This window comes from Alosa alosa, chromosome 3, assembly GCF_017589495.1.
Source record: "Alosa alosa isolate M-15738 ecotype Scorff River chromosome 3, AALO_Geno_1.1, whole genome shotgun sequence".
NCBI lineage: Eukaryota > Metazoa > Chordata > Actinopteri > Clupeiformes > Clupeidae > Alosa > Alosa alosa.
Window position 1 is genome coordinate 8176805 of NC_063191.1, and position 23251 is coordinate 8200055.

General features: G+C 41.1%; 1 protein-coding gene across 1 annotated transcript; it reads right to left on the minus strand.

Moving 5' to 3' along the window:
* Positions 1-211: 211 nt before the first annotated feature.
* Positions 212-23251, minus strand: LOC125292322 (zinc finger protein 883-like). The gene is made up of 4 exons (XM_048239540.1): positions 23051-23251; positions 22048-22347; positions 12944-13676; positions 212-726 (listed from the first exon to the last, which is right to left on the minus strand). Exons 1-4 carry the CDS (start codon positions 23249-23251, stop codon positions 212-214), a joined length of 1749 nt encoding a protein of 582 aa, XP_048095497.1.

A 23251-nucleotide genomic window follows, 5' to 3' on the forward strand; every position in this document is an offset into this window, starting at 1 on the left:
TGGCTACTGAGTTATGTGATCATTTTGATCATACTTCCCATATGACAATGCTACCACCTTTGCCCAGTATTTTCGGATGACTATTCAAATTACCTTCATAAGTGACTGTCTTCTCACCCTGAAAACAGTTTCTCCAGAATTGGCCCTCTGGTGTGTCTAGAGAACTCAAAACCTAAAATGCAGTTCCTCACTGAGGACACTGATATGTGTTTTAACCTGTATGGGTCATCTGATGTCTTCTGAGAGTAGATTTGCTAGTAAAGCCTTTTCCACATTGAGAACATTGATGTGGCTTTTCTCCTGAATGGATCATCTGATGTAGCTTCAGCTGAGACTTCAGAGTAAAGGCCTTTCCACACTGAGGACACTGAAATGGCTTCTCTCCAGTATGGATCCTCTGATGTGCCTTGAGATTAGACTTCTGAGCAAAGGCCTTTCCACACAAGGTACACTGATGTGGCTTTTCTCCTGTATGGATTCTCTGATGTGCCTTGAGATCAGTCTTGTGAATAAAGGCTTTCCCACACTGAGAACACTGATGTGGTTTTTCTCCAGTATGGATCCTCTGATGTGCCCTGAGATTACACATTTGAGTAAAGGCTTTTCCACAATGAGGACACTGATGTGGCTTTTCTCCATAATGGATCCTCTGGTGTACCTGGAGACTACCTTTCTGAGTAAAGACTTTTCCACACTGAGAACATTGATGTAGTTTATCTCCAGAATGTGTAATCTGATGGGCAGTGAGCTCTGAGCGTGTTCTGAAACTTTTCTGGCATATAGTACACTGATATGTAAGAGCAGGATGTTGTTCCTCCCTGGTGTCCAACTCCTGGTGTAATTTCTGGTATGAAGTCTCCTGGCTACATGAGTGATTGTAACTCACTTGGTTTCCTTTTTCCTCACTGTGTTCTCTTTTAGCTTGATTCCTTTGGATGTCTCCTACAACATAAAAAAGCAGGTGTTTGCAATAATATATATTCACATTGCAAATATGTATTATTTTTTATCTTAATACAAACTCACCTCTTGTAATATATTCATCTGTGTGATCATGAAGATCTGAATATATGTCTTCCTGTTTAATTTCCTGTGGTGACATTAATATTTCAGTCTTACATTCATGTTCCAGTCCAGGCTCTTCTTTCTGTTTCTGAGTTGTAAACAGATACTCTTGTAGGAAATCATCAAATTCTTCTTCACTCTCCTTCTTCACTGCAGTGAACTGGTCAGATGATCCAACAGGTCCTGCCATTTCAGTATTGAGACCCCAGTCAGTCTGTTGTGCTCATAATATAGTCCTTTTACCTGCCCCATTAGCTCCCTGGATTCACACCTGACCAATAAGCTGCAAGGGCTATTGGAATGCAAATCTGGTGTGGGAGGGAGCTCCATATGCATGAGCACTCTTCACACATCTGATGGTCCTCAGGTGAACTATGAAGGTTATGGGTGAGTAGGTGGGGTGGAGTTGTGGTGGTGTGAACTACAAAGGTACAAAGGTAATGGGTCGGCCTGGACAATATATTGTATGTGGGATTCTGTAGGTAATGAGTGGTATAGCCAAAAGCGTTGTCTTTTAGACAGAGGTCCCACATGGTAGAATGTGGTATTACATTTTGTCTCCTGTTGTCCAGATATCCCCTGAGGTTAATGTGCATCCCTATGAATTTGTTGAAGCAGCTTTTATGTCAGTTCTAGACTATGGTGATGTGATATATAGAAATGCTACTGCCTGCTCACTTAAAGTCCTGGACTCAGTTTACCACTCTGCCCTGAGATTCATTACTGGTGATGGCTATATCACACATCATTGTGTCCTCTATGGTAAAGTGGGTTGATCATAGTTCACATAGAGGAGACATAATCATTGGTATCTGTTTTTTTACAAAGGTATTGTTGGGAAATTACCAGGTTATATTTCAAACATGCTTGTTTGGAATTCTAGTCCCTATCCAACCAGATCTAATGACTGTTTGATGCTCAAGGTTCCTCGTATCCACACTGAGTTGGGAAAGCTGGCCTTTTGTAATGGTGCCCCTACTTCCTGAAATAATCTTCAATGTAACATAAACATTAACTCTTTACTTTCCTATATCTCAGCTCTTCCACATGTGTCTTAGACACTCTGCCTACCAATTTCTTCAAAACTGTTTTTCATCTCATAGCGGCGGATGTCCTTCAAACTGTAAATGTATCACTGCTGTCTGGCACTTTTCCTAAGTCACTGAAAACAGGAACAGGAACAGATCTTTTATTGGCAAAGTAAAAAGTAGTCTTTAATCAATTAACCAATGTTTCCAATGACATACGCCTAAACACAGATTCAGGTAAAATGTCAGTTCTAGTGCTACTGGACCTTAGTGCAGCATTTGACACTGTTGATCACAATATTTTACTACACAGACTAGAACACTGGGTTGGATTTAAAGGCATAGTTAGCAGCTGGCTAAAATCATATCTACAAGAAAGGAGCTTCTTTGTTGCCATCGGAAACTGTACCTCAACACCAACGTCCTTGACCTGTGGTGTTCCCCAGGGGTCGATCTTAGGGCCACTATTATTCAACCTCTATATGCTCCCACTTGGACAAATCATCCAAAATAACTTGATTTCATATCATAGCTATGCAGATGACACACAAATTTACTTAGCTCTGTCACCAAATGACTATGGTCCTCTTGAATGTATGTGTCAGTGTATAGAACAAATCAACACCTGGATGTCTCAACATTTTCTTCAGCTGAATAAAGAAAAAACTGAAGTAATTATATTTGGAAAGACTAAGGGTTGCCACTCTCCTTGACACAAAAGGGTTGAAGGCAAAGGATACAGTTAAAAATCTTGGTGTATTTATTGACAGTGATCTAAATTTCAACAGCCACATGAAAGCGACAACTAAATCAGCTTTTTACCACCTCAAAAATATTGCCAGACTCAGAGGGCTGACTCATTCATGCATTTATCTCCAGCAGGGTTGATTACTGCAATGGACTGTTCACAGGCCTTCCTAAAAAGACTATTAAACAGCTTCAGATGATACAAAATGCAGCAGCTAGGATTCTAACAAAAAGAGTAGAACTGACCACATTACTCCAATTCTTAAGTCCTTGCACTGGCTTCCAGTAAGTCACAGAATTGACTTTAAAGCTCTATTGCTTGTTTATAAATCAGTAAATGGAGCAGGACCTAAATACCCGTCAGACATGCTTCAGCAGTACACACCTTCTTGTCCTATCAGGTCCCAGGTGAAAAACCTGCTAGTAAAACCTACAGTTAGAAATAAACATGGTGAAGCAGCTTTTAGCTGCTATGCAGCTCAGCTGTGGAATCAACTTTCGGATGACATCAAAAAGGCCCCAACTGTAGCCAGTTTTAAATCTAGACTTAAGACCAAACTGTTCTCAGATGCTTTCTGCTAACTGTGCCGAGTTACAAATTCTGAATCTGCCTTGATAATTATTCTACTTTATATTTAATTACTTTTTTTTTTACTACTTTTGCCTTTGTTTTTTGCTTACCAATTATCCTTTATTTTTAAATGATTTTACCTTGTGTTTTATGTTTTCTTTTTATTATGATCTTTACCTTTTAACTATTCTTTGACTATATTGCCTTTCTATGCTTTTTATTTGTTATTATTGTTTGGTTTTGTTTATGTAAAGCACATTGAATGACCTCTGTGTATGAAATGCGCTATATAAATAAACTTGACTTGACTTGACTTGACTATAATCAATTCAGATATGTAATCACAAACCTTCCTATGTCAAATTGTACCTGTTTTATATATAGGAACATCACCTATTACCAACTGTATTTCCAACCTGTGTCACTTAATATTAATTTCTATCCAAGCCAAGATGGTGGATTCCTAAAGAAACGCAAGCACCCACACCATAAGTGTATTTAAATTAGCTGTGTACCAAAAATTACATTTTACCACGACTCGAAGAGCCGTAAACAGTGTTGTAAGGCTGCGTGTACAAATCCGCTTGGAGCTCCAGTGGAAATTTGATTTGCGATGAGAATTCTCAGACTAACCGTTGGTGCCGTGAGAAAGGTTGGAAATAGGCACCCACCAGCCCAGCACTAAACTCTGAGCGTGGTAAACAAAATCAGATAATTCAGGCAAGCCCTGGTAAGAGCCAAACTAGATTTTGTTCAAATGTACGGTTCAAAAAGGTAAGGTTCATTTATCAAATATGTAAGGTTCTGAAAAATGTAAGGTTCATTTATCAAATGTGTTCCTAGGTTTCTTAATCATTCATGTGTGTGTTTGGGGCGTAACATAATTTAAACCAATGAGAATGACGTCATTCCCTTAAACGGCGCAAAGCGCAACGTCAAAGAATGCATCAGTATTTCGACAGTCAATGGCGCATTTGAAGGAGTCTGCTTGCGAGACCATATGGAACAGTCATTCCACTAAACCTTTTTTTGCTTTACTAAAACCTAGCATAGCCTTTACACGTTTGCACTCGTCTATTTTTTTAACTCATTGGCAAAGTGAAACTAACTTCACCATGGTGTCAGTCAACGACAAGACAGTTATACACAGTAAGTTACTTTCACTATTGACTGACAGTGGGTTACCATAGAAAACATAGGCTGGAAAAAGCAACACTTACCTTAAGCAACACTTACAACACTTACCCTAATATTTTTCAAATGACTGAATAAAACAATATTTAAAACAAAGTTTATCCTACAGAGGAGTTGCTTATATCTCATGATAGTGTGTCTTCAGCTGTGCTCTCGCCTAATCACTTTTAACTGTCATTACCAATTTGCAAATGCATTGTGAGATGTATTTCGTAATATCTTTATTCTGATTATGTTTCCCATTGTAGCCTAATCGTGTAATTTGTAATGTTTTGCATGGATGTGCGCTGGTGCGCGTTCATGGAGGGGCCCATGAGACACACCCCTGGGCGCATTGTTTAAAAAATAAACGTGCAAAATAAGAAAATAAACTTTGCCCCGGGTGGAAAACGAGTTTTACACCATGTGCCAGGGTGCAAGATAGGGCCCTATATCTCTTGTTATTTCATTATTACTGTAATCTCGGCTTCACTGAAAATGAGGACTACCCTCAATGAACCTCCGAGAATAAATAAAGATTGAATCAATGAAGCCTTTCCCACACTGAAAACACAGACATGTCATTCTGTCTGTAAAACACAGACACTGTCATCTCTAATTTGTAGCCTGTGAATGTTGCGTTCGTCCTAGCCACATATTGGATGGGTAGTGGACACTAGCATGTAAAAATTAGCATATTTTTCAACCTTTATTTACTCTCGAGGGTCATTGAGGGAAGCCCTCATTTTCAATGAATGATTACAGAAACACTACAGATAACAAAAGACAAAAGATAATTTTAGTCGCCAGCGTTCGCACATCAAGACAAACAAACACATCATTCATAACATAATTTAAACCAATGAGAATGACGAATTCCTTTTAAGTAAAACATAGCGTCAAAGAATGCATCAGTATTTACGACAGTCAATGGCGCATTTGAAGGAGTCTGCTTGCGAGACCATATGGAACAGTCATTCCACTAAACCTTTTTTTTGCTTTACTAAAACCTAGCATAGCCCTTTACGTTTGACTTTCGTCTATTTTTTTTTAACTCATTGGCAAAGTGAAACTAACTTCACCATATGTCATCAACGACAAGACAGTTATACACAGTAATTTACTTTCACTATTGACTGACAGTGGGTTACCATAGAAAACATAGGCTGGAAAAAGCAACACTTACCTTAAGCAACACTTACAACACTTACCCTAATAATTATTCTCGGAGGGTCATTGAGGGAAGCCCTCATTTTCAATGAAGCCGAGATTACAGAAACACTACAGATAACAAAAAGACAAAAGATGCCGGATGGAGCGGCGTAGTCGCCAGCGTTCCCGCGACATCAAGACAAACAAACACATTTACAAAATAACAATTGACGCACAAGACAAAAGATGCCTGATTGAGCGGCGTAATCGCCAGCGTACCCGAGACACCTAACGGTAGACATACAAGACAGACAACAAACAAAAATGAACAAGTAATAAAATAAATAAATAAGAAATTAAAATAAAGAAAAGTCCGTGTGAACTTAGTCCAACTCTAGCTGTGTAATCGCTGGGGCAGAACTTCGGTAGATGAGATGGCTTGTAGTTGACACGACAGAGCCAGTTGGCCTACGCTCTGGTGAGACACACTCATCAGACCATCGCTGTTGACAGGCACCAGGAAGATGAGTTGAGGAGTTGTACCTGAGTGAAGGGACACAGGGATACAGGAGGATACCATCCTCTGTTGTCGGCTTGATGACAGTGCGGCCGGATCCTCGATGGATGTAGCGTTTCCTGCGTAATATCCCCGTTCCCTGGCATAGGTCGAGCACATTTTCGCTGATAGCCGCGTTGAAAGATGACAACTGCAAAAGTTGTAGGGCAGTGTATCGTAGGGCCAACATCAGCAAGGCATGCTCACACTGACACAGTCCAAAGAGAGCTATGCACAAGCTGCATCCTTCTCCTGCGTTAGGCCAGCTGACAGTCCACCGACTAGATCAGCCACCGATGTCACAGCTGAGAGTCAACTGACTACATCAGCCATTTAAGTTCATAGATTGAATGAGGAGTCTTACTCCCAACTGACAGTCAACCGACTGAAACAGCCACTGAGTCCGTATGCTGATGAGATGGATAGTAGGTCTAGCATAAATGTTACGGAGATAACGGTCTTTCAATGGAATGCCGTCTCTTAGGCAAAAACAGACAAAAAACCACCACGGAAAGGGAAAAAACACAACAAAAACTACAAAAACAACGAATGAGTTGATATGTTAACGAATAAAATATACACATCAGAAAAATATTTTATGTAAATATTAGAAAATAATCAAACAAAAATAGGCCAAACGGAGCGGCGCATCTGGCCAGCATCCCCGTTACTAGGCAACATACAAATACCTATATACCAAATACCATATATGAATGGAGAAGACCTAGCCAGAGAATGTCTGGCCTGGCTTGTGTTTCCTCACTCAGTATTGCATGAAACTGCTACTTTTAAACAAGAAAAAATCACTCGTGGTTGGTTGGCAGATCGGTCACTATTGGTCACTATTGGTTTTAGGCATGGGTTAAGGTTAGGGTTAGGTGAGGGGAAATTGATCTTTTGTGGGAGTATCATAGCCTAGAGTGCGCTGGCCAATTGAGTCGGAACAGACTGCTGCTGGGTGTGAAGGAAAACCTGTCTTGTGTCAGAGGGCAGTTTGTGTGTTTTAAAAGAAAGAGGGACAGAAAAAAAAACAAAGTCTGAACTGGTGTAGGCTAGGTGTCAGTAAACTAAGGCAATAACATTGTAATAAAAGTGTAATAAATGTGTAATAATTTTGTAGTAGAAATGGGATGTGGTGGGATTAATTAAGGATAGTGATCGGGGCGAGAGTTTGGTAGTGGGTTAGGACATTAGAATTAAAATTTGCTTTGGTGAGTGGTTGTTTGGACCATTATGCACTGGCCAGTTGTCCCCGCCCCACTAATCCCATCTAAAAGTCAAATATAATAAATAAAACAGAATAAAATAAAAGTTAAAAGAAAATAAAATAAAAGAGAGGAGCTTGTAAAAAGACACAGAGTGGTTTTAAAACTTTAATTTAAATTTTCATTAAGACCTTGTGGGTGTAGTGTTTGAAGTTTTAAAATCCACAATCTCTCTGCTCTTTTCCTCTGTAAAATTGTCCAGCCTGGGTTCCCTTCAAGGCCACAGACCTTCAAATGTGTGATGTTGTGCGTCTGGAAATGTGTGACGAGATAAGTGTTGAGTGTATTTTTATGTATGTTGTGCAGATGTTGTTTGAGGCGTATGCGAAGTGTATGTCCAGTTTCCCCGATGTACAACATGTGACAGTGAGTGCAGGTGATAACATATACTAAATTGGGAGTGTCTAAGTTTAGTGGATTGGTGGGTGCAGAACAGTGGCTATGAATATTGGTGATGAATAGGTGAGGGGTGAAGTGTAAATTTTCTTTAGGGGGGGTGGTGGTTGTAAGTGTGGTGAAGGTTGTCATTATAGAGGAGGTCTTTGAGGTTTTATTGCGTCTATATGCAGAGATGAGTGTGTGGTGTTGGAAGGTGGGGGTGTTGTTTGGGAATCAGTATAGTGTTGTTTCAGTGTGTGGTGAAGGTGTTGTATGCGTGTGCGGTAAGGGGCAGGAGATGGGGTGGGCAGGGTTGGGGTTTAGGGAAATAAGGGGCAGGGGAGATGGGGTTGGGTCAGGGGGTTGGGTTAGGGGGTTAAGGGAACATGATATTTGGTGGAGTGGGTGACTGTGAGTGCACTGGCCGATTGGATCCAACCACACCAACAAGGAAGGGAATAAGGGTATGAAAAAGGTCAACTGTCAAAATAAAAAATAAAATAAAATAAAAATATATAATATATAATTAGAAAATGTGGGATGGGGAAGAAAAAAAATAAAGGGTTAGGGTTGGGGGTTAGGTTAAGGGGGGGGTTAGGTTAAGGGGTGGGGGGTTGGAGGTTAGGAGGTTAGCCTGGGATGGGGGTTAGGTTAGTTAGGGGCTGGGGTGGCCTAAGGGTTGGGGGTTAGGCTAAGGGGCTGGGGTTAGGTAGCCAAGGGCTGGAGGTTAAGTTAAGGGGTGGGGGTTGGGGGGTTTAGGGATGGGGGTTTTAGGGGGTGGGGGTTGGGTTTAGGGATGGGGGTTAGGTTAAGGGGTTGGGGGCTGGGTTTTAGGTTTTAGGGGTTGGGGTTTGGGCCAAGCAGCTGGGTGGGGGTTAAAACTAGGGACTGGGGCTAAAAGGAAAAAAAAGTAAGTGCATAGAATTGGGGCTGGGAGTAAAGGGATAGACTAAAAAACCAGTGTTATAAGTGCTAGAAATCAAAAAAGTGCTATAAGTGCTAAAAATCAAAAGTGTAAAATTCATAAGAAACAACCTTTGAAAAAAAAACCAACACTGCAGAAATAAAAGTAAAGACATCTAAATTGTGCAAGGTGAAAAAAAATATTAAAAGGTAAAAGTCCTGGGTTAGTCTAGGGAAATGGAAAATGGGGTGAACTGGGGTGGAGAACTTAATAGACTAAAAAGGGGGGGGGAAACAAAGTAATAAGGGATAAATAACATTGTAATTTTTTATATATATAAATGAATAAGACAGGACCTGGGAGAAAGGGGGAGGAAAGATGTAGCTTTATTGAGAAGCAGAAGGAAACAGAGGAGTGGATTAATTGAGACCAAGGGGGAAGAAAGTGTGAAGTTTATTTATCCAGCTCCGTTCTGCTCGTTGCCTCTGTGCTCGAGGTCCAGCCGGGGGTTGCTCTCGAGACCACAAATGCCAAGGTGTGCAGTGCTGTGTTGCTGGAAATGTGTGACTATATGGGTGGTGCGTGAGTTCCTAGAAATGGTGTATAGATGCTGTTTGAGTCTGGTTTTGATTGAGTGACCTGTTTCTCCTATATACTGTAAGTGACATTTATTGCATGTGATGACGTAGACAGCATTTGTGGTGTCTAGTGAGAGGGGTGTATTAGGGGCAGAAAGGTGTGAGTGAAGGTTAGTGATGAAGTGTTGTGGTTTTGAAGAAGGAGTCCTGTGGTGATGGCTTGAGTGGGGGCTTCCTGGAGAGAAACGTGATCTAATGAGGAGGTCTTGAAGGTTTTGTTTTTCAGGAAGGCTGAGATGAGTCTGTGATGTTGGAAGTGAGTGTGGGAGGACTGAAAGTGGGTGAAGTGTTGTTTGAGAGTGTGGTGCAAGTGTGTGGTGGGTTGTGAAAAGGTAGTGACTAGTGGAATGAAAGGTGTGGCAGTGGGGTTGGGGTCAGGAGTGGGGTTGGGGGGGGCCATTATGGTGGGAGGAGAATTAGTGTCAGAGCGAGTGGGAGCAAGAAGGGTCAGGGTGTCTGTTTTAATTTTCCTTAGAAATCTTTTTGAATATCCACGGGGGCGGAGGGCTCTAAAGAGAATTTCTATCGCTTCCTGGAGGTCTGTGGGAAAAGTGCAGAATCTGGTGGAAACGAATGATTTGTGATTTAATGATGCCTCGGAAAGTGTGTTTGGGGTGGTAACTGGATTTATGCAAAAAGATGCGTGCGTATCAGTGGGTTTGAAGAAAATTTTAGTACTGAGGGAACTATGTGTTGGAGTGGATGGTGTAAGAAAAAGTGTGGTGTCCAGGAAATTGACAGAGTGAGGGTCAATTGTGGATTTCAGTTTAATTGTAGTGTGGTGTGTGTTGAGTATGTTCATAAAGTCAGTGAATTGGTCTAGTGTGTGAGTCCAGGCGCCGATGATATCATCCAGGAAGCGATAGAAAAAGAGGGGTTTCAGGGGACATTTGGCTAAGGCTTCTTGCTCCCACTCGCTCATAAAGATGTTGGCATATGCGGGGGCGAATCTCTGGCCCATGGCAGTTCCATGGATTTGTAAAAACAGTTTGTCGTCGAATTCAAAGTCATTATGGGTTAAGCAGATTTCTAAAAGTTGAAGTAAAGTATTGTCTGGGCGTGTGGGATCTGGAAATTGAGTAAACTTGTGCTGTACTGCTTGAAGGCCTGAGATGGTGTCTATGTTTGTATAGAGACTGTCAACATCGATGGTGAACAGGTAAGTATGGTTGGGAACTGCCATGGGCCGGATTTTATGTATGAAATCATATGTGTCTTGTATGTATGTGGGTTAAGGTTAGGAAAAGGGTTGGGGTTAGAGTCAGGGTTAAGGTTAGGAAAAGGGTTAGGATTAGGATCTGGGTCTGGGTTGGGGTCCGGGTTGGGGTTAAGAGGAAGGTCTGGTGTGGGAGTGGGTGATGGGCAAGTGTTTGGGGTGTATGAGTGAGTGGGAGCAAGGCCGGCCAAAGCCAAGTGCTTAATGTGGCGGAGGAAACGGCCAGGGTTATGGGTGGAGTTATTGAAAATGTAAATATTGGCACCAATGTGTAAAGATTGTATGAGCTGTATGGGGTGTCCAGTGTACGTTATCTTGGGTGGTGTGGAAGGTGTCTGGGGGGATAGTGGGGATGTGGGGGAAGTGGGAAGTTATAAAGTTGTTAATGTGAGTGAGATTGGCCTGCTGTTGGGTAGTGAGGCGGGGTGAAAAATTAATGAGGGGAATGTGTATGATTGCATTGGGGAAAACTGTAGAAGCATGTTTGTAGAAAGTTAGGGTTAGATTGGAGCTGGGGGAAGGGTTAGGAACTGGGACTGGGAGAGAGGTTAGGATTAGAACACTAGGTGTTGGGAGAGGTATAATTTAGGGAATAGGGGCTAAGTCCAGATAAGCGCTAGAAAAATTATAAGTGCTCTACAAATAATACTTGTGGAGTGTTGGGGGAACCAGAACAAAAACTTCCAAATGTCAATGTGAAAAAACAGAGTGTCAAAAGTTGAAATCTAAAAAGTCTAAAAGTAAAATCACACCAAACTCAAATAAAGATCCAGACCTAGTGGGAAGAGGGGGATGGTAAGAGGGGGGCAGTAGATAGCTGGCGGGAGACTATATACAAAAAGGAGGGGGGGTCAAAACACTAAGAAATTAAGTAGGATACTGTAGAATGCTTAATTAAATAATTATTAAATACATAAATACAGAAGTAGAAAAAATATAAACAACAACTTCCATTTATTATTTATGGAAGGACGAGACAAGAAAGGCCAAAGGATGGAATTAACTTTCATTGAGACCAAACGAAAAAAAATGTTTTAAGTCTACGAATCCAGAGGCGTTCTGCTCTCCTTCTTTGCGCCGGGCTCCAGCCAGGGTTGCTCTCAAGGCCAAGGACTTAGAATGGGTTTGGGGAAGGTGGGGTCGCCAGACCTCGCCATACTTTTTTGTGGGGTCGCCAGACAAAAGGTTTAAGAACCACTGGCCTAGACTACTCTTACAAATATTACAAATATTTGGCTAACAGACATCTGCTCTGTTTTGTCTTGTGACAGTCTCCTGGATGAATTGTTTCTAGTTTATAGAAATGAGGGTGTTAAACTACAAAATCCAACCTAATTACATTAACTTAGGCCTACCAAGGTATCACATTGGATATCCACTTGTTCTCTTCACGTGTCTGGCAGCTAATCCATGTAGTGAAAAGGGATACGCTACCTGTTAAGGAGGCCTAAAGTTGTTTTATAGTTACAGGATCGCTATGACCGTGATGTAGAGGGCAAGAAAATATAATATCAGTCTCTCTCATGTGCTCATAACTTCTGTTATTATTAAGTCACTTGCTCATGATTTGCAACTTACAAATGAGGTAGCCTATTGCTTGCCATAATGGTAATGAAAAATACTGTTAATTACTAGAAGTAAAATATTCAAATATTTAGTGTTAAAGGGACACCAGGCAACGTTTTCGTGTTAATTACTCATCTTCGTAAGTCAGTATATGGTTAAATGACTCATTACAGGGCGAATGAAGACTCTCTCGCCCGCCCCTACTGCCTGTAGGAAGAATATCCCGCTTGCAAGTTCAGTGTATCGTACCCGGCGACCCGAAGCAGTTTCAGTTTCCATCCTGCATCCACAGCACAGAGGCAGGCAGGCTAAAACGCTTAGCGATTGTTGCAAACGTGTGTATAATGGCAGAGCCGGCGAAGAAGCAGCGAAAACCCTTGACGGAAGATGCAAAGAAAATGAAAAGAGCTTCAGACCGAGCGAGGGGGAGTTTCGTAGAGAAAAAGCATCAGGCTTGCCTGGTGTCCCTTTAACCTTACTCAGCACTGAAACCTGTCAAACTTCTTTCAAAGTCCATCACATGAATTAAGATTAAAATAATTGAATTTCTGAGCACCAAAGTCAGACCTCAGCACCTTTTTTAATGTAAGATCACATTACAAAAAAATGGCAACGTCCATGATTATGCCCCCCCAAGAATTTTGGCTTGCATGATGCCCCTGCTGATATGTTTTTAACCTGTATGGATCATCTGATGTCTCCTGAGAGTAGATGTGCTAGTAAAGCCTTTTCCACACTGAGGACACTGATGTGGCTTTTCTCCAGAATGTACTAATTGATGGATGGAGAGTTCTGAACTGGTCCTGAAACTCTTCCCACATGTAATGCACAGATAGGGCTTTTCCCCAGCATGAACAAATTGGTGTCTTCTAAGATGACTTGACTGACTAAACGCCTTTCCACACACAGAACAGTGATGTGCTTTTTCTCCGGCATGGCTGCTCAGATGTGTTTTGAGATGACCTGTTTTAGCAAAGGCCTTTCCACACTGAGAACACTGAAATGGCTTCTCTCCCGTATGGATCCTCTGATGTGCCTTGAGATCAGCCTTGTGAATAAAGGTTTTCCCACACTGAGGACACTGAAATGGCTTTTCTCCAGTATGGATCATCTGATGTGCCTTGAGATTAGACTTCTGAGTAAAGGCGTTTCCACACAGAGTACACTGATATGGCTTTTCTCCCGTATGGATTCTCTGGTGTAACTTGAGCGCATTCATGTGAATAAAGGTTTTTCCACACTGAGGACACTGATATGGCTTCTCTCCAGTATGGATCATCTGATGTGTCTTGAGATTACATTTATGAGTAAAGGCTTTTCCACACTGAGAACACTGATGTAGTTTGTCTCCAGAATGTGTCTTCTGATGGGCAGTGAGCTCTGAGCGTTTCCTGAAACTTTTCTGGCATATAGTACACTGATTTGCAAGAGTAGGAAGACCAGCGGATATTTCCAAACACTGGGGTGCATGTTGTTCCTCCCTGGTGTCCAACTCCTGGTGTAATTTCTGGTATGAAGTCTCCTGGCTACATGAGTGATTGTAACTCACTTGGTTTCCTTTTTCCTCACTGTGTTCTCTTTTAGCTTGATTCCTTTGGATGTCTCCTACAACATAAAAAAGCAGGTGTTTGCAATAATATATATTCACATTGCAAATATGTATTCTTTTTTATCTTAATACAAACTGTTCAAAAACTCACCTCTTGTAATATATTCATCTGTGTGATCATGAAGATCTGAATATATGTCTTCCTGTTTAATTTCCTGTGGTGACATTAATATTTCAGTCTTACATTCATGTTCCAGTCCAGGCTCTTCTTTCTGTTTCTGAGTTGTAAACAGATACTCTTGTAGGAAATCATCAAATTCTTCTTCACTCTCCTTCTTCACTGCAGTGAACTGGTCAGATGATCCAACAGGTCCTGCCATTTCAAATTTTAGTTTTTTAGAGAATAATCACATCAAATAGTCTTTCAATACAATGAAAAATGTAGTCCTGTGGATAGGTGTACAAAATGATACTTCAGTATTGAGACCCCAGTCTGTTGTGCTCATAATATAGTCCTTTTACCTGCCCCATTAGCTCCCTGGATTCACACCTGACCAATAAGCTGCAAGGGCTATTGGAATGCAAATCTGGTGTGGGAGGGAGCTCCATATGCATGAGCACTCTTCACACATCTGATGGTCCTCAGGTGAACTATGAAGGTTATGGGTGAGTAGGTGGGGGTGGGGTGGAGTTGTGGTGATGTGAACTACAAAGGTAATGGGTCGGCCTGGACAATATATTGTATGTGGGATTCTGTAGGTAATGAGTGGTATAGCCAAAAGCGTTGTCTTTTAGACAGAGGTCCCACATGGTAGAATGTGGTATTACAAGAGAGCCGGCCCAGTGCTAGTTGATGTGCTGGCTTTGTTTCTGTAGAAGAAACCCATTTTTTGTCTCCTGTTGTTCAGATATCCCCTGAGGTTAATGAGCATCCCTATGGCACATAGGAAACAATTTGTTGAAGCAACTTTTATGTCAGTTCTAGACTATGCTGATGTGATATATAGAAATGCTACTGCCTGCTCACTGAAAGTCCTGGACTCAGTCTACCACTCTGCCCTGAGATTCATTACTGGTGATGGCTATATCACGCATCATTGTGTCCTCTATGGTAAAGTGGGTTGATCATCTTTCACATAGAGGAGACAGCTCAACTACTAAACATAAGCTAGGCTACAAACACAATAGGGGGGTAAAAAAAACTTTACACATAAGTGTCTTATTATTTTTTTTATTCAACAACCTGGCTGTAGAAGTGCAATCCCAGACAAAGTTTAAGTCGTGTTAATTCCACTGTTCCCATCGATATTCAGACTGTCTTCCTCAGTCATCTCCATGGTCAATCTGAAACAACACAAAATAAACATTAGCCATTTATTCCTTTTTGAAAATAGGCTAAGTCACAATTACACGTTTTTTTTATCATCAGTGATCCTGTTAGCGTTATCACTGTTTTTTCCAAAATAGGCTACCCAGATAGCAAACATACACTGGGACGGAACTGGGCCACACCTACCACAACGTCCGGCACGGATCTGCATAATGGACCTGATCCGCCCAAACGCACATCGGGTCCAAAATTGGTCTGGATCCGTTTTGACGGATCTGGTACCAATAAGGGCTAAGACTGGCCCAGTTCCGTATGGTAGTCTGTGTTACTGGCGTGTTCCAGATCTGTTTATCATATGCAATACGGGTCCGCTTATTGTGTGTGGTAACGGACCCGTTTATCAGACATCAGCCGGCTTTATTTGACATGTGAAATGTGATTGGTAATTAGGGCTAATTATCCTGAAAAATCTGTTTGCTACACATTTGCTAACAGGTTCGTTATAGGTTCACCCAGGCTAAAGTTCGTAACGTTTTCCCAACAGCTCAACTGATAAACATAAGCTAGGCTACAAACACAAGGGGGTAAAAAACTTTACACATAAGTGTCTTATTATTTTTTATTCAACAACCTGGCTGTAGAAGTGCAATCCCAGCCAAAGTTTAAGTCGTGGTTAATTCCACTGTTCCCATCGATATTCAGGCTGTCTTCCTCAGTCATCTCCATGGTCAATCTGAAACAACAAAAATTAACATGAGCCATTTATTCCTTTTTGAAAATAGGTTAAGTCACAATTACACTCGTTTTTTTTTATCATCAGTGATCCTGTTGGCGTTAGTCGCTACCAAAAATAGGCTAGTTATTGTGATGGCTGTTTTGCTCAAGCTAAGCTAGTAGCCTAGCCTATATTGCTGGAAAATAATAGTATAACCTTACAGTAAAGTTATCAATCGCCGTTTGCTTATTGTTGTCTCTGAATAAACCAACAGAGATAAAAGCAGAAAAAGCAGAGCCTACCTTGAAAAGTTGGGCTGTCCTAGTCCAGGCTGGCAAATCATGTCAAAAGATTGACAGTGAGCAAACCAAAGATCCTTGATTAACGTTACTGCTTGGACTTCTGCATGCGTGGCAAGAATATGGGGTTGTCTCATAGCACTGTTTGATCTGACACAAACAACAATTGACTACGTTTACCACTGCAAAATAATAGTATAAACTTACAGTAAAGTTATCAATCGCTCGGCTGCTTGTTGTTGTCTCTGAATAAACCAACAGAGATAAAAAGCAAATAGCCTACCTTGAAAAGTTGGGCTGTGTCCTAATCCAACCAGGCTGGCAAATCATGTCAAAAGATAGTGAGCAAACCAAAGATCCTTGATTAATGTTACTGCTTGGACTGCGTGGCAAGAATATGGGGTTGTCTCATAGCACTGTTTGATCTGACACAAACAACAATTGACTAATTTTACTAGGTAATAATAAAAATAATGAAACGAGCATATGATCAATATTGAGCCAACTATATCTTCTTTTTCAGCCTTACTGTAGAAATGAAGTGGCCATGGGAACATACATAGTGCACCCCCATGGTTTCTAAATTTGTGCCATTCCAAAATACCTTTTTTTTTCTTTAGCAGCCAGTTGACAATGAAGTAGGGTAAGGACAGTCAATTTAGCAGAATCAGCACCTTAATTAATATCATTACCACCTGGGTCTGCTGTGAAAAAAATGGTCCTTCGGCTCATATCCGTATCACAGGTTTGGGCCAAATCAGTGTTTTAAACGCATTTCCTGACTTCCAGTTGAGTTGCGGAAATCGGACCTGGGACAAATCTGTTAACCGGTGATAAAACAGCATTACTAGCAGAGCTGAAACCTCTATCAGGAGCAGATCTGGCCCACAGTCAGATACCGTATGTCCGCTACAGACGGATCTAAAGGCTTTTATGCGGATCCGGCCCAAAGGAAATTGATATCTGGGTATCCAACCAGATCTAATGACTTTTGGATGCTCAAGGTTCCTCGTATCCACACTGAGTTGGGAAAGCTGGCCTTTTGTAATGGTGTCCCTACTTCCTGAAATAATCTTCAATGTAACATAAACATTAACTCTCTACTTTCCTATATCTCAGCTCTTCCAGATGTGTCTTAGACACTCTGCCTACCAATTTCTTCAAAACCGTTTTTAATCTCATATCGGCGGATGTCCTTCAAATTGTAAATGTATCACTGCTGTCTGGCACTTTTCCTAAGTCACTGAAAACAGCTGTTGTAAAGGTAAAACATCAGTCCTAGTGCTACTAGACCTTAGTGCAGCATTTGACACTGTTGATCACAATATTTTACTACACAGACTAGAACACTGGGTTGGATTTACAGGCATAGTTAGCAGCTGGCTAAAATCACATCTACAAGAAAGGAGCTTCTTTGTTGCCATCGGAAACTGTACCTCAACACCAACGTCCTTGACCTGTGGTGTTCCCCAGGGGTCGATTTTAGGGCCACTATTATTCAACCTCTATATGCTCCCACTTGGACAAATAATCCAAAATAACTTGATTTCATATCATAGCTATGCAGATGACACACAAATTTACTTAGCTCTGTCACCAAACGACTATGGTCCTCTTGAATCTATGTGTCAGTGTATAGAACAAATCAACACCTGGATGTCTCAAAATTTTCTTCAGCTGAACAAAGAAAAAACTGAAGTAATTATATTTGGAAAGACTTAGGGTTGCCACTCTCCTTGACAGAAAAGGGTTGAAGGCAAAGGATACAGTTAAAAATCTTGGTGTATTAATTGACTGTGATCTAAATTTCAACAGCCACATGAAAGTTTACAACTAAATCAGCTTTTACCACCTCAAAAATATTGCCAGACTCAGAGGGCTGATGTCAAAATATGACTTAGAAAAACTCATTCATGCATTTATCTACAGCAGGGTTGATTACTGCAATGGACTGTTCACAGGCCTTCCTAAAAAGACTATTAAACAGCTTCAGATGATACAAAATGCAGCAGCTAGGATTCTAACAGAAACTAAAAGAACTGACCACATTACTCCAATTCTTAAGTCCTTGCACTGGCTTCCAGTTAGTCACATAATTGACTTTAAAGCACTATTGCTTGTTTATAAATCAGTAAATGGAGCAGGACCTAAATACCTGTCAGACATGCTTCAGCAGTACACACCTTCTCGTCCTCTCAGGTCCCAGGGGAAAAACCTGCTAGTAAAACCTACTGTTAGAACTAAACATGGTGAAGCAGCTTTTAGCTGCTATGCGGCTCAGCTGTGGAATCAACTTTCGGATGACATCAAAAAGGCCCCAACTGTAGCCAGTTTTAAATCTAGACTTAAGACCAAACTGTTCTCAGATGCTTTCTGCTAACTGTGCCGAGTTACAAATTCTGAATCCGCCTTGATAATTATTCTACTTTATATTTTATTACTTTTTTTTACTACTTTTGCCTTTGTTTTTTGCTTACTAATTATCCTTTATTTTTCAATTATTTTACCTTGTGTTTTATGTTTTCTTTTTTATTATGATCTTTACCTTTTAACTATTCTTTGACTATATTGCCTTTCTATGCTTTTTATTTGTTATTATTGTTTGGTTTTGTTTATGTAAAGCACATTGAATGACCTCTGTGAATGAAATGCGCTATATAAATAAACTTGACTTGACTTGACTATAATCAATTCAGATATGTAATCACAAACCTTCCTATGTCAAATTGTACCTGTTTTATATATAGGAACATCACCTATTACCAACTGTATTTCCAACCTGTGTCACTTAATATTAATTTCTATCCAAACCAAGATGGTGGATTCCTAAAGAAACGCAAGCACCCACACCATAAGTGTATTTAAATTAGCTGTGTACCAAAAATTACATTTTACCACGACTCGGAAGAGCCGTAAACAGTGTTGTAAGGCTGTGTGTACAAATCCGCTTGGAGCTCCAGTGGAAATTTGATTTGCGATGAGAATTCTCAGTCTAACCGTTGGTGCCGTGAGAAAGGTTGGAAATAGGCACCCACCAGCCCAGCAATAAACTGAGCGTGGTAAACAAAATCAGATATTTCAGGCAGTAAAAGCCCCGAAAAAAATCAAAAATGTAAGATTCATTTATCAAATGTGTTAGGTTCTGAAAAATGTAAGGTTCATTTGTCAAATGTGTTCCTAGGTTTCTTAATCATTCATGTGTGTGTTTGGGGCGTAACATAATTTAAACCAATAAGAATGACGTCATTCCCTTAAACGGCGCAAAGCGCGACGTCAAAGAATGCATCAGTATTTTGACAGTCAACGGCGCATTTGAAGGAGTCTGCTTGCGAGACCATATGGAACAGTCATTCCACTAAACCTTTTTTTGCTTTACTAAAACCTAGCATAGCCTTTACATGTTTGCACTCATCTATTTTTTTTAACTCATTGGCAAAGTGAAACTAACTTCACCATGGTGTCAGTCAACGACAAGACAGTTATACACAGTAAGTTACTTTCACTATTGACTGACAATGGGTTACCATTGAAAACATAGGCTGGAAAAAGCAACACTTACCTTAAGCAACACTTACAACACTTACCCTAATATTTTCCAAATGACTGAATAAAACAATATTTAAAACAAAGTTTATCCTACAGAGGAGCTGCTTATATCACAGTTGAATTTTAAAGAAATTTGTAAAATTAAAGAAAAAAAGAATAGCCTATTGTCGAGCAGTTAATGGGATACTGCACAGTTGTGAAGCTGTTGGGAAGTTATGGTGGGCTAACTTTGTGTGAACACACACGGGAAATTCTCTCTCGTTGAGTTGCCTAATGATACACACAGCTGCCCCGATGCACAGACTAAACGGTAGGCTAGGTCATCAGGACATAAACAAAATGTCTCAGCCTCTAATAAGCACAATATGAAGTGGGCTAAATAAAAACATGATGTTGGAATAAACACCGACAGTATAGGGGCCCACTAAAGATCGTCGCACCCCCTATAGTGAACCATTAGCTCCGCCCCTGGTGGTGTCCAGTGTAAGGGGTGTGTTTGGGGCTGTGCAATGGGAATGCAAGTTGGTGATGAACTGTTGGGGTTTGAAAAAGGAATCATGTTGAAGGGGCTGTATAGAGGGGTTTCCTGGAAAAGGTTTATCCTGTACATTTTGATTCTTGCGTAAAGCTGCAATGATTTTGTGGTGTTGAAAACTAGGGTGAGAGAATTAGAGGTGTGTAAAGTGTTGTTTGAAAGTGTAATGTAAATGTGTTGTGGAATGTGAGAAGGTTGTGATAAGGTGAATGATGGGTTTGGGATAGGGTTCCAGTGTCTATTGTGTGGTCTAGGATCAGGGGTTAATGATTGTGTGTTGTTGGAATGTGTGTGGTGTGGTGGTCTGTTAGAGTGTTGGTTTAGGATTAGGTGCCTTTAAGTCAGTGGTGACAGCGCTGCCTGGAAGACGACGTTGGGGGCATAAAACACCATTGAGCAAATGTAACCAGTCGCCCGCATTTAAAAAAACGCAATATTGGATTATATTTCACAACTTTGTGATGTACTGTGACTGGGAAAAGCTGGCAAGCAAGCCACAGACAAATCAGGGGATTCACTGCCCTGTTAGGTAGGCCTCGGCTAGGAAAGCAACAGCGCTGGAGAAATATACTGTAGGCTAGGCCTACACCATGGAATGAACACAAGTTTACCCGACTGTTGTTCCCGCTGTTCATTCTCGTGAAGTTTCTTCCGTTTCTCATGCCCTGAATGGTAATTCGGTTTCATGTTCATCTTCTTAATGTAGCCTATGAGACACTGTCGCTAGGATACCTGTCTGTCACTAGCTTGACTAAAGGGGGGGTGGGGAAAGGGGGCCTTCATTAACCTGCGTAGTGTGCGTATAGGGAGAACCGGCCCTGCGTAAACCCAAATAATAAAATCATACAGTCCTATTCATATGATATGCTATTATGTTGTCAGACATCCCAAGTCTCCCGGAAGTTCCGGGAGTCTCCCGCATATTGATAGCGGCTCCCTGACGTCAGCAAATTAGATAAAATCTCCCGGAATCTAGAGCGAGCGATCAAGAGCGCGCACGCGAGAGGGAGACCTAAAATCGCGTGTGCATCTGAGTGTAGCGCGGGAGGGGAGACAGGGGAGAGAGGGGTGGTGCGTGTGTGTCTGAGCGCATCCAAGACAGAGAGCATCCTGATTGGCCTGTTTCGCTAAATCAACCAATCAGTTTTCAGTGTAGGCGGGCTTTTCATCTCTTTTCTCCCGAACTAAATCAGTTCAGTGTGTCTAGGAACAGGAGTCAGTGCATGCCCCCCAAAAAAGGAAAATGTTAACACCCCTTTTAAAGTGTACCCTTGTTTATAAGAGTAAAACATAATGATAGGCCTAGTCTTGCATGCTGCACTGTTTGTAACAGTGTTAGCACTGCCCATGGTGGGTTAAATGATTGCAAAACTAGTGTCAATTCATGTGCATTATTCAGGCCTATACTAGTTAGTCAAGGCTACATGAAAAGACCAAACTGCAAAATCTACATATTTTGTTTTCACAATTACTTATTTGGTGTACTGACTTTTTAGTATTTATTTATTTTATTTATTATTATTATTATATTTTTTTTTTTTTTTTTTGGGGGGATACCTCCCTCCAAAATGACTTGTTGCAGGTTGAGATGTCTGTGTTGTATATTCATGTCATTGTTATCCTATGGACTACATTATTATTACCATCAAGGGCATGCATTAATTTATTGAGGAAATGAAAATTTACCAGGAACATGTTTATTCAAAGAAAGAACTTTATTAGCACAAATGGAAACACACGACTATGTACAAAGCATAGGAGATCTTCCCACACAACAATGGGAAGCTCTTGACAAGCCCAAAATCCTACAGCACCGTGAAGTGTCTGTTTGCCGCCTCAGAGCTGTAGGTAGCTGGCGGCATACGGTCTGAATACGGTCCATTTTGCAGACTTCTGTGGTGCGTTGCCCTGTACTTCGGAATTGCCTCTAATCTCGACTGCAGCGTGGCACAGAGCTCGGTGAGCTCCTGGCTGCGAAAGGACAGAGGTCGCACAATCCATCCAGAGACCCCGTCAACGATGCCGTCTTCCTCATCAGACATCAGGTCTATGGTGGCGCTCTTCCAAAGGTCTACCTCATCCTCAACTAGCACACTCTGCCTCGCTTCCAGCAGCTGTAAAATCAATCAATAAAGACAATCAGTATATGCATATGGACACAACACATCTATCAATCCACCTGAAAAATAGACACATTGACCAAAAACGTATCTAATTTCATAAGTCTTACCCTCTTTCTTCTCGATCGACTCCGAGCTGAACTCTTCACAGCTTCCGCCTGCGATGCAAGATCTGGTTGTTTGTATCTGAAGTTCCTGCGTACTGTCTCGTAATATGTCTTACAGGCAGCTGGAAAACAATTGAATGAGAGTGGTATGAATAAATAACTGTAAGTCACAGTAAAATTAAACAAGGAAGGAGAAAACAGTTAAAGTTACTTACACACAATGGCGTCATTATCAGCATCATGTAAATCTGGACTTGCAGACAAAGCTCCGAGCAAATAGGAGGTGACAGCCTCGTTATGAGGCGAGTTTAGTCTGTGAAAACAAAATATACAGTTAAGATCGGTATCTATTAACGTATATATATTTCCTTATACAGCGGAATGAAATCATATTCTTTAATTTTTACCCTTGCTCCGGTTTGTAGCGCCTACAATTTGTCTCAGAGTTGTGAAGACGCCGTACGGCTTCCTGTAAATTACAAGACCAAAAAAATACACTTTTATAAAGCAACTTACACTGGTTCTACTCAGTTGTTCGTTTACAAGGGTAGTAAGCTACTTTAGCTGACAGTCACCAAAAATATTCTTACCGCAATCTTGGGATTGTGCACCCGTCTTCTCTTCTTAGGGTTAGTCTCTTCCGCACAGTTTTTCGAATCCAAAGCAGCCAACCTATCCTCCATGGACAGCAACCTGGAGTTTACAACGGTGAATTGCTCATTCACATCGTCAGCAAACAGAGTAAGCTGACGAGACAGCCCGCTGATAGCATTCAGAAGTTCATCAAACAT